This window comes from Dreissena polymorpha, chromosome 8 (assembly GCF_020536995.1).
Source record: "Dreissena polymorpha isolate Duluth1 chromosome 8, UMN_Dpol_1.0, whole genome shotgun sequence".
NCBI lineage: Eukaryota > Metazoa > Mollusca > Bivalvia > Myida > Dreissenidae > Dreissena > Dreissena polymorpha.
In genome coordinates, this window is record NC_068362.1 from 84,068,726 (window position 1) to 84,081,547 (window position 12,822).

Here is a 12,822-nt window from a genome sequence, read left to right on the forward strand (position 1 = left end):
TTGATGCTGGCAAGCCCACATAATATTTTTGACACTTTCAATATTTTAAATTAGTTACCCACAGCCTGATTTAGTTGTACTTGTCCTTTTAAATGCTGTTCTACTGATTCACATATTTTATGAGCAGACAAATTTTAACTATAAGGCCATTAACATTATGTGAATTATAAAAAAGAATTCAGTACAATCCTTCTTATAAACAGTAGATCCCTGTCCTTTAACTTCAGTTTTTTCCTACAGTGTCCTTTTTTAAACAAATCATTACAAAAATACACACTATTAGAGATTCACTCATTTACAAAGATGCACATAAAAATACACTTGTACAGACAGATGTTTTTTGCAAATAAGAAGATACACTTATATGCTTAAAAAATGCACTTCATTAAAAAACACGCTTTTTGCATAAAAAGATACACTTTGTCTAAGCGCTATTAAAAAACTTTGTTTGCAAAATATGCACTTGAACAGAAAGCGTATTTTTTGGCAAATAAGAAGAAACACTTAAATGCACAAAAATGCACTTCTTGCATAAAAAGATACTCTTTGTCTACAAAAGATACACTTGTTTTGAAAAAAATGCACTTCTTAAATGAAAAAGTACAGAAAAATACGCTTAAAGAAAATGAAAATACAGAAAAAACACACTTTAGCGCACTTACTCATGAAAAAAATGCAGAATAAATACACTTTTAGTTAAAAATGCAGAAAAAAAACACTTTTTGAAGTGTATTTTGGTTAAAAGCGTATTTTATTTTGGGAAGGGTATTAATCATAACGTTTATTGGTTTGTGTTTTATAGGAAATATTATATGGTTCTGATGGGTTGATGACACTTATTGTTTGTGTGAAACCTTACTCCACTCTTGCTTCCACTGTGTGAAATACATCACACTTATCAACTCATGCCATACGACCAAATGGAGCACCACAGTCATGTAATATCCCTATATATCTTGCACAAAGCGTTTAACTTTCTTACAAAAGTCTATCTTTTAGGAAACACTAGCATAATTCAAAAAGCGTTAAACCTTCTTGTAAATTCTTCTTTGCAGGACACACCAGCGTGATTCCAACAGCCTGACCAGCAGTTCCCTAGGTTACCTCCCCTCCTTCATGGCTGAAGCCCAGAGTTACCACCCTTGCTACATGGTCACTCCCAGGGTACAGCCTGCTGTCCAGTCCCAGCAACAAGAAGGCCTTGTGGTCAACAGTGTCCAGTCAGAGGCCCACATTGTCCGAGCGGTCAGCAAAGGGGTGAGCAGTGGTCAGCGATACCAGCCCTACCTGAAGACTGCTGGGCGGGGTCAAGTTGGGAGAGGGGGCACTGAACTTGCCCATCGCCCCACAGCCTGTGTTAGACGAACGGCTGCTGCTTACAGTGGTGTCCACCCACTGCTGTGTCTGCAGCCTGTAGTGTCAGACATGTATGCCAGTGCTAGTGCTGTTGCTACCTATGGTGCTGCTGTGGACATTGGTGCTGTTGTGAACCCTGGGACCATGCTAGCCTACACCAGTGGGATGGGGGTGCCTCAGCTCTGCCCTCGGATTCGGGGATCATAGGGGGTAAAAACTGGCAAGAACATTGGGACCACAAAACTGGGGCTATTATGCACTTAGATCTTCGTTTTGGGAAAACTGGGGGTAAAACTTGACAGTCTGCACCGGCTAATCCGCGATGATGCTTTCTGTCTAAACTGGATTTTTTATACAAATAGTTTGTTTTCCAAAAGAACCATGAAACTGGAAAAGGGCTGTCCCTGATAAGCTTGTGCAGACTGACTTTGGATCACTTAAATCTGCCCAATCACAATATCCTTGCAGGGAATTTTTTGAGCATACCGAAAGCTTAATTAGATCTTTCATGATTTACCAAAGTTCGGCATGTATAAACTAGGGTCTATGGAAAATTGAATGCAGATGGCAGGTGTTATGCTTCTCCAAAAGGATACGTAGGGACTCAGGTGTTGTGACTATATACCTGGTTGGTTGTAAATATTCGAATCCTGTGTAAACCAATAGGTTGTGCTGTCATTTGGACTCTTGGAGGCCATATGTGAGGCATATTTAACGCTTGGGGGACAAACAAATAGAATGAGGACAGGATCAGTGTTCTTCTGTAAGTGAATTAGTGGTACTAGATATACAATTCTAGAGCTGGGTTGCTTTTTGTGGTTTCTGTTCAACTTGATAGGTTTTACAGTTTTATACAGCTTATACTTTTTACTGTTGTTAAATATGTTCATAGTGATGCTTAGTCTTTTAAATTGGTGCAGATGTTGTACATACTTGGGTCTTCTGTTGATATTTATTCACAAAAAAATACATTATGCTAGTCTTTCAACCCTGTGAATATGAAATTGCAATATTTACACATTTTATGTGAAAGTTTCATACAGATCTCAATGTCTTTGTTCCATGTGTAGCGATATTATGTATTTTACTGATATTTGAGTTGCTTTTTTTGTATGATTGAATCAACGTGTCGTGGTTGGCTGTGACATCCCAAAATGTTCAGTTGCATTTCTTTTTTGCAAAGCTGTTGTGTGATGTATGCTCATTTTTTACTGTCCATATGAGATGCTTCATGTGAAAACGGGTCTTATGGCGTATGCGTCCAGGGTAGCTCCAGTCCAGCCTGCGCAATGGCACAGTCTGGTCAGGAGGTATCATGTCCACTGATGAGATCCCTCAATCTTTAGTTATTTATAGCCCACATAGTAGCTCCAGATTAGACTGCTTGAGATCACTCAACTTCTAGTTGTGTTTAGCCCACATAGTAGCTCCAGATGAGACTGCTTGCATGGGCACACTGGTCTGGATCTACTTTGGATGCATATGTTTTTAGACCCATTTTCACAGGACGCGAATCATGCTGTCCATATGATGACCGCATATTAAGTTGAAACTGCTGTTTCAGTTTAACATTTAGATGTGTATGTTCTATATTCCTTAAAGACTAAATACATTGACTTTTTATGCCCCCCCTTCAAAGAAGAGGGGGTATATATTTTTTGGCCTGCCTGTCTGACATTGTATGTGTGTGTCTGTCTGTCCCTAAACTTTAACCTTGGTCATAACTTTTACAATGTTGAAGATAGCAACTTAGTATTTGGCTTGGATGTGTATCTCATGGAGCTGCACATTTTGAGTGATGAAAGAACAAGGTCATCCTTCAAGGTCAAAGGTCAAATATATGGGGGGGGGCATAGTGTTTCACAAACACATCACTTGTTTTTTATTGTTACTATGAATGTTATAGGGAAAGTTGTCTGTCAATGTAAGGTGCCAATCAGATTCTGTTTAGTTATCCCCTGTCATAGGCGGAGGGATATTGTTTTGGCGTTGTCCGTCCGTCCGTCTTTCTGTCCGTCCGGAGCCAAATCTTGGAAGTGCTTTGGCAGATTTCATTGAAACTTGGTATGAGTATATATATGGATAAGAGGATGATGCACGCCAAATGGCATTGTACACCATCTGTTAATAACGGAGTTATGGCCCTTTGTATCTTGAAAAATTGCTTTTTTGAGTGTCAAATATAACACTTTTGTGTCCAGAAGCATTTTGGCGGGGGATATCAATTCAACGTGTATCATAATTATAATGAGTCAAATGCTGTTACTTGTTGTTTACATGTATTGTTGCCTTTCAACGTTTTAGTCCATCTATCACTTTACCAAAATAAGCACGCGTATCATAATTATAATGAGTCAAGTGCTGTTACTTGTTGTTTCTATATATCTTGTTGTTCAATGTTAAACTTGCACATGTTTGTTGAGATTAAATATGCATGGTCCTTCAACCAATCAAGTGTTTTACAGGGACTATATGAGCAATACAAGCTAGCCATTTTATAAATTCTTTCAGCATTGTTGCTCTCAACTTAATATAAGTCTCGAAGGCAAGATACCTGTAGTTCAGTTGGTCTGTAAAATCCATATAAGCCTCACTGTGGGAAAATGGTATTTATTGCATGCCCGTAAAGTATGCACAGGCTTATCAGGAACAACACATTCCCATAAAACTGCATTTTTGCTAAACAGAGATGTTCTTAAAACGAAAAATGCAAGAAAAGTGTCTGACTGCACGGGCTAAATTGGGACGACACTGCGCACATGAATTAAACCCCATTTTCTCAGACTCTGAGAGGACGACTCATATATATTATGTTGCACATATTTTATCATGTCTTTGTTATGTACCCGTGTTCTAATACAGTTTAAACCTAGTCAGAATAATTGGTTTGGATGACTTCCAGCCTATTGGTTGATTTTTCAGAGGTCATAATTGAAGGCATGAAGGATGTATGAAATAAGCAATAAAAAAAGCAAAGTTCTTACTAAATAATAAAGTTGTATCACCTGTGATATAACTCAAAATACCACATTTTTATTGTATTATCTTTGTGAAAGGGATTTACATGATACGTACTTGGATTGCATATAAGCAGGTTTATTTTGAGTTAATTTTTCCATGTTACTAATACAAAAGCAAGTGTTACTGTCATGATGTTGTTTATATTAAATTTGTACGCCTTGTCATGAACATATTTGTGTGATGCATTAACCTGGAAGGTTTGTTATTAAAATGTTTTCATTGGTTTAACCTCGTTTATTCTGTTTACCTCATACAACATACTCGTGGCAGTTAGGAAATGTGCCCAGGTCCTTTAGATTGGGAAAAAATGCGTCGTTTTGACTTCAAATGGTAAAATGGTATTATTTTTACTAACATATACTTAGAAATTGAGGATGAAAGTGCTTTCAATCTTAGAATTGATAACATTTCACTTACAGAGCTGAATAGGGAAATACACATTAAGTTGCATTTTTTATTGAAATGTTTTTTTTTATTCGTTTTTTTCACACCATCAATTGGGAAGTTAAGCCATTCAGTTGGGAAAAATATATTCTTGACCTTTGAAAATAGGGCAGAATTTTGGCCCCAAACTTGACATTATAAAACCACTACATCATCAGCTCTTGTAATGTCCCTTTGTCCTTCGTGTTATGACGTGGGATCCACACTTTACCGGACTTTAAATCTGGGATATGTGATGGCAAAAACAAGATCACTGGGTCAAAATGTTTATTTACACAAATACATCTATATACCTTTATTTAATATTTGAAAGCAATTGTAATATCTTCAACTCTGTTGAGTCCCTCAATAGCAATCTTGGCCCATTTGTATTTGATCATCATTCATGTATTGGTAAATTTTTTCTTCGCTCTCATATGGAATGAAATTACCGAGGGTGTATATCCCATACACCATCAGTTACTAACAGTGTAACTAATAATACCTTTGTGGAATGTAAAATAGAGCCTCAATAAAAAAATTAAATGAGAGATAACAATAAAGCTCTCAATAGAGACTGATTCACATCCTTAACACTACCATTCAAATATGCACTTTGATGCATTTGCAGTCCCTTAGAAAATCAAAATAAGACTTTTCTTATGTGATTCAAGCTGAAAAGGCTTCATTTCAAACATAAGATACTGATGAACAGCAAACAGCATTAAATCTGAACAGACTGTGAGATACTCCCAGGCTGTTCTTGTTTTATGCTGGTTGCATATAGCCAGGAAAGGCCATGTTATCAGCACTTTGTTGCACGATGCCACACATACATTCAGGTGCAGACATTAAGACCACATCTTGCCAATGAGATATTTTTAAGGCTCTAACAATAAAAAATTAGAAATAAGTGTGTTTCCTTTTTAATTTAAAACTGCAGAAGCCAATTATAACAGAAATTCAAAGACATTAACTTATGGATATTTATTGTAACAACAAACATTTTCAGAAAACATACATTTTAAGCATTTTAAAAACTGACACACAACATTTTCATCCCTACTTAGGCTGATACCAAGCTGTTTTAAACATTTAAAATTAAATATCCACAAGAGCTGTCACAAAATATTCAATACTAACTGCATAGTATTGTTACATTTTTGTCATTTTCACGATGATCTGGATCAATGTCACCCTGCATAGGATATGTATACATGTATAAGTCAATGTCACCCTGATTAGGATATGTATAAATGTATAAGTCAATGTCATCCTACCAGAAATATGTGCTTCAACAAAGTATGTTGCACATTTGTGCTCTGCTGATATGTTACAAGAATTAACTGGAGACATCATTCAAATTTGTTGCATACTTGTATTGGTTTAACCCTTTACCACTTAGATACATATTTTGACGTGTTTGTAGTACCTTACAAAGTTAAATTTTATTAAAGACCTTTCTTACTAGATTCAAGTTTTAAAGGCTTCATTTCCAACCCTAAGATACTAATGAGCAGCAAACAGCAATAAACCTTAACAGACTGCAAGTTACTCGCAGGCTGTTCTGGTTTTATGCTGTTTGCACATAGCCATTTTCACTTTGCTTCTGATTGGGAAAGGTTTAAATGGCTTTGAAATGCGCTGATTTGAATGTAAAGGCATCATTGAAATCTGTTGTATACTTGTATTGTTTTAATATATTTTCACATTTAACATACACCAATAAAAAATGTTGAAATCATTAAATCCCAAAATTATTAAATTATTCTTATTTAATCTTCAGTAGCTATTATGTGTCTACCATGTATTCGAACAACCCATATTGGACTGGCTTTGCTGATTTCACAAAACATCAAATAATCAGTGCATAACATACATCAGTTACAGAAAACAATAAAACATTATTAGAAGTTCGATTAAGTATCGTGACATGAGGTTCTTTTTGTGATTCAACTCTCAAAGGAAAGGGAAATGTCCCAAGAATGTGTACGATTCAATATCGCTTGTATTAAATGACACATAAGAGAATAGATATTAATTCCTTCAGGTGAAAATACTTTCCACATGCTAACAAGATATTTTTAAGTCGCAAATACATTTCAAAAGAACCCATTTACAGTTGCGTTAACAACAAAATGTAAACGATAACATGGGCTTATAAAAACCATTTTGTGCCAGTATATTATATTGGTTTATACACACAGTTTAAGATGAAAGAATTAGAACTTAAGTGACAAAAGTTTACTTAATCTATTTGAAATAATTATGGTCATTGACATATGCGAAAATGCAAATCCAAATACAGAAATATGTAATATCACAGATAGCAAAAACATGAAATATACATACAATATGTTTTAAGAGCAGAATATGATTAAATTGCAGCGTTACAATTTAAATAAAAAACTTTCAGTTGATATTATTTAATAATACTGCATTTATAGTCTCTTCTATTAATAAATTATTTACATGTAAAAGTAAAATACATAAATAAAATGTCTTCATACAAAAATATAATATTCAAAATGTCAAATTTAAACACAATCATATGAGCCCCACTCTAAGAAAACTTGCTTAATGCATGTGCATTAAATTACATCAGAGAATAGCCTGTGATAGCAAGAAACATGTTAAGGTTGAAAGTGTCGTCCATGATTAGCCTGTGAAGACAACACAGTCTAATCTGGGACAACACTTTACGCACATGCATTAAGCCCTGTTTTCCCAGAGTGTGTCACATATGAAGTTATGTGACTGAGGTCATGGTGTTGAGTCTGGTGGCTGAGCGCGCGTAGCTCTGCTGGATCAGCTGCGCGGTCCTCTCTCGCGTCGCCTCCAACTCCTTCCAGCGACTCTCCTCGAGGTTTTTCTGAAATTTATGTCATTATTTGTTGACCCGTTCGATTTCTACTTTCATTTTCAAGGTATTCAACTCAAAATGACCCGAAAACGGGATGCATCGCTTTGAACAGCCATAACTTCATCAATTGAGCAGCGATTTTCACGAACTGAGTCTTATTCAACGATAAAATGAACGAACTTTGATCAGAAATTCAGTAATTGTTTGTTGTTATGTACAGGTACCTTTTCAAATTCCATTTGTATAAATAATTTAGTAACCTTAGTAGATTTTTTATTAAATTATATATGTCATTCCCTAAATTACCCAATTGAGTTAAAAAAAACGGGGATGAAAAACCCAATTAAGCTCAAAAGTAGGGGGTGGAAATTTTTGCTCAAACTATTGAATTTACAAAAACCCAATTATTGTCAAAAACAGGGGGTGAATTACCCAATATACCCCAAAAGTTATCTATAGCCCTGGAACCAATGACCTCACAGTTGCAAGATCAACACCATATCCACTACAGTTTTGTGATTGTAAACCTAATTGCTGACTCCTGTTTAACTGTTGTTACAAAAACTTTTCTAACAATCAGTGTGTGGTATTGTTTTAAGATAAAAGTTGACATGCGAGTTTTAATATTATTTGGTGCATGTAACCTCATTGGCAAGTGAACTAATCACTAGGTACAAACACATTTATGATAATTTGCATATTAATAAAAAAATTGAGGTCATGATTATTTCAAGGACAATTTAATAAGTAGTACATTAATGGAAAAGCGTTCACCAAGTGCCCAATAATAGTTATTACCTAAGGTCCTAATAAGAACAAGGTCAAGGTTTGGTACTATTGCAGATAGAAAATTATTATAATAAGAATTTATGTAAATTTATGCGGCTGCACAGGTGTATCTGGGATGACACTTTACGCACATGCATTAAACCCCTATTTCACAGAGCATGACCCATATATTTGCTCAAGGTCAAGTTCAAAGTTAGTTTGGATGATATGTGTGGGACGGTCACAAGCAATGACTGTGTAAGTATCAATTTGACGTAAAAAGCAGTTTTGATGCTTTTAAGTAATGGTATAATTTTGTAAACAATTGAATTGCCCAATTATAAAAGCCCATTTAAATTGTGAGGTCAACAAAGATCAAGGTCAAAATAAGGTGGAAGCAATATGGGTAGACAGGGAATGGTCCTAAGAAACAATAGTGAAATAGGACAGATTTCTAGCAAGCTCTAGTGGTGATTGACAAAACAGTAAAATGTACTTAACCTGTTTCGATAGAAAGACAAAAGGACTGATGAAGGGGACAATCACAATATGCCTCTGCAGTAAAGTGATGTATGCTACACATACCTTCTGGTCAATAAGACTCTTGGTTCTCTTGGCAGACTGGGTGTTTGGTGCCAGTCTAGAGCCCTCCTGGGCCTGTAGTCTCTGCTGGCGTTTCTCCTGGAGACGTTGTTGTAGGGCAGACAGTTCCTCCGTCTGTACTGATGACTTCTTGGGCTCACCTTTCTTTCTCGACTCTAACCTGAATGGAGACACGTGAAATGTTTAACTGCAGGGTCAATGACTTACAGCTACAAACATTCTTTCAATTAAGTTGTAGTCATAATCCCAATTATTAATGCACTTTTATTTAATGCTTTCTGGTGGTTTAAAGAGAAATATAAGTGAATTATAACTGATAATTTCACTGTTTCAAACAATGAAAATTATCAGTGAAAATTATCGATAATTTTCACTGTTTATGTTAAATGAAGTCATTTTTTTGACAAAATGACGTCATTTTCCCAACGAAATTCTTTAGTTAAAATCTTTAACAATGTATATAAACTGTGAAAAAAAGCATAAAATAAAAAGAAAATTTGTTGGGTTTGGTGGATTATCGATGTTAATTCACTCATGATCATATAAAATATATATTTTCACTCGTGGCGAAAATATTATTTTCTATGACCACTCGTGAATTAAAATTGATAATCCACCGAACCCAACAAATATCCTCTATGTAAACGAGCCACCCACTGGGAAAAGGGGACTTAATGCACATGCATAAAGTGTCATCTTAAATTAAGCTGTGCAGTTTGCACAGGCTAATCAGGGATGACACTTTTAGCTTTTACCAGTATGTAATTTTTTATTAAAAAGAAGTCTCTTTACAACAATAATCCAGTTAAGGCAAAAACTGAACAGGCTAATCGGGGACAACATTTTATGCACATGCATAATGTATATGTACGTGCATGAAGTATGCCTTTTTAAGGAATTTCTTTTGTTTAAAAGACATTCACTCTTAGGGAAAATCCAGCCAGGGCAGAAAGCACATGCAGAAAGCCCAGTTTTTCGAGTGCTGCTCATATTATCTGTCACACTATCAACTTAAGTAAAGCATGCACATACTTGATTGCTATCTACTTAAGTAAAGCATGCACATACTTGATTGCTATCTACTCAAGTAAAGCATGCACATACTTGATTGCTATCTACTCAAGTAAAGCATGCACATACTTGATTGCTATCTACTTAAGTAAAGCATGCACATACTTGATTGCTATCTACTTAAGTAAAGCATGCACATACTTGATTGCTATCTACTTAAGTAAAGCATGCACATACTTGATTGCTATCTACTCAAGTAAAGCATGCACATACTTGATTGCTATCTACTTAAGTAAAGCATGCACATACTTGATTGCTATCTACTTAAGTAAAGCATGCACATACTTGATTGCTATCTACTTAAGTAAAGCATGCACATACTTTATTGCTATCTACTTAAGTAAAGCATGCACATACTTGATTGCTATCTACTTAAGTAAAGCATGCACATACTTGATTGCTATCTACTTAAGTAAAGCATGCACATACTTGATTGCTTTTATGATATTATTGGTTCAAAATAAGTATCTTCGAAACAACAAGAGCTGTGCTTGCGAAACAAAATGCCCCCACCCATATATTTGACCTTTGACCTTGAAGGATGACCTTGACCTTTCACCACTCAAAATGTGCAACTCCATGAGATACACATGCATGCCAAATATCAAGTTGCTATCTTCAATATTTGACCTTTGAACTTGACCTTTGACATTGAAGGATGACCTTGACCTTTCACCACTCAAAATGTGCAGCTCCATGAGATACACATGCATGCCAAATATCAAGTTGCTATCTTCAATATTGCAAAAGTTATGGCCAAGGTTAAAGTTTTGGGACAGACACACACATACAATGACAGACAGACACATACAATGACAGACAGACAGACAGGCCAAAGATAATATACCCCCGATCATTCGATCTGGGGGCATACAAATCCAGTCTAGGCAGAAAGTGTTGTCTGCAGACTGCACAGGCTAATCTGGGACGACACTTTACACAAATGGATTAAGCCCAGTTTTCCCAAATTACACGTACTTGATGGCTGCAGCCTTAGTCTGTTCCAGGCGATGTTTGGAGATGGTCTCCAGGGTGTCCAGTAACAGCTGGTCCTTGGCCTGCAGAACAGAGCTCAGTTAGGCAACACAGTGTGCTATTTGTAAAAAGTGATGACCATAAAACTGTAAAATCATTATTATTAATGGGACATCAATTTTGTTGATTTCCAATCAACGAATACCACTGTGGGAGCGTTCTTCAGATCTCCCTCAAAGAGACCAAGTACTGGTTCTATATCCAGGAAACAGACTCGAGAGCGTTTATATAAGCCTTAGGCTTTCGATGCAATCGAGCTAAGATAAATAGGTTTAAACTAATCAATGAATTTAACACAAACAAATTGGAAAATGACCCAATCAAAGTCTTCATTAATTTGTTTTACGAAATGCACAAGTTTACTTTACCACAAGTCTTTTTTTTGTAAACACAATGTTTCATGCTGATGAATATCAACGATTTTACAGTAATTTGTTACCAGTGCACTATTATTTGTGTTTATGCAAGGTTGTTTTTATCAAATTATTTCGAAAGAAACTGATTGTATTGTGAAACTTTGTTCTAATCTTTCCCTTTGAAAAAGACAACAGATTTTAGTTATAATCAATCATTTATCATACATGTATCTACGGGTAAAGGTATTTATTTCTCATTACATGTAATTCAAGTGGTTTATAGAACATTGCAGCAAAACAAGCTGACCCTTGGTATGCATCAGAGGGATCCTGATATTCAGAGATCAGTTGTTGAAACAAATCCTACGCTTTGAAATGTATTCTTTATAAATTAACTCTTGTTTATTTCATCTTTGATAAGGATTTTGTGATTTATATAATCAGGATTAAATAATCAGAATTTTAAATTTTGTTTGCAACTTAATTTGTTTTTTAAACAATTCTTTTTTCTGCCATGTCGAGCGCTTTTAAACTCTGTCTAAATAATTGTCAACTGGCAACATGCCATAAATAAAAGGTCTTGTACCATGATATGGTGCAAATTTTTAAACAAACAAAGAACAAACATTTCATTTCAAAAAGTCAATTGAAAGGCTGCACTATAGAATAATAACATATTTGTATTTTTAGCATATTTCTGGACAAGATGATTGTCTTTTAGTTTACATTTTAAACCTATCTATTTCAACTGGATTGCATAAAAAGCCTTAGGTTTATTGAAACACTCTTGAGTCTATTTCCTGTGAAAAACCAGTTCTTCGTTTCTCTGGGGGAGATCAAAAGAAGGTTCCAACAGTGGGTATCAAACCCATGACCGCCCTGGTTGCTAGACGGACGCCATATCCACTTTTGCACAGTGAATTCAATAGTTATGTTATACATCACAAAGGGGGTAATTACCTCTTTACTGGCAAGTATCTCGTCTCGTTTCATCTCTTCATTCTCCTTCTCAGCATTCCTCAGCAAGGCCAGTCTTTCTCTCAACTAAACAATCACAACAGAACGTGCATGCTACAGGGCGTAGGGGAAATTGGTCACCACATAGCATGGCTGAATGGGCAATATAGGCAAAACGTAAAACACAGCAAAATGGTAACCCATTCTGTTTGTACTGACATAGCTAAATATTTATTTTATCGATATATTTAGGTCATCTTTATGATGAAGCATAAGTTATAACACAAAACGTATACATCACCAAGCAAAATATTTCAAATTTGGTAAAGATAAAATAAAGTGTAAATGTTAACAACTTTAATTACAATG

General features: G+C 35.5%; 2 protein-coding genes across 4 annotated transcripts in view; one reads left to right on the top strand and one right to left on the bottom strand.

Moving 5' to 3' along the window:
• LOC127842028 (cyclin-J-like) overlaps positions 1 to 4,605 on the top strand; it is a 42,713-nt gene extending 38,108 nt beyond the window's left edge. Inside the window, exon 7 of the mRNA XM_052371344.1 lies at positions 1,056 to 4,605. Within this exon, the coding sequence (XP_052227304.1) occupies positions 1,056 to 1,563 (508 nt within the window). The 3' untranslated portion in view covers positions 1,564 to 4,605. The remainder of the gene's footprint in view (positions 1 to 1,055) is intronic.
• A 1,167-nt stretch (positions 4,606 to 5,772) lies between these two features.
• LOC127842279 (cilia- and flagella-associated protein 99-like) overlaps positions 5,773 to 12,822 on the bottom strand; it is a 31,794-nt gene continuing 24,744 nt past the window's right edge. For all 3 annotated transcript variants that reach the window (XM_052371714.1, XM_052371712.1, XM_052371713.1), the window contains 4 exons: positions 12,457 to 12,540; positions 11,084 to 11,163; positions 9,017 to 9,194; positions 5,773 to 7,672 (listed from right to left, as the gene is read on the bottom strand). In XM_052371714.1, the coding sequence (XP_052227674.1) occupies positions 7,550 to 7,672; positions 9,017 to 9,194; positions 11,084 to 11,163; positions 12,457 to 12,540 (465 nt within the window). In that variant the 3' untranslated portion in view covers positions 5,773 to 7,549. The remainder of the gene's footprint in view (positions 7,673 to 9,016; positions 9,195 to 11,083; positions 11,164 to 12,456; positions 12,541 to 12,822) is intronic.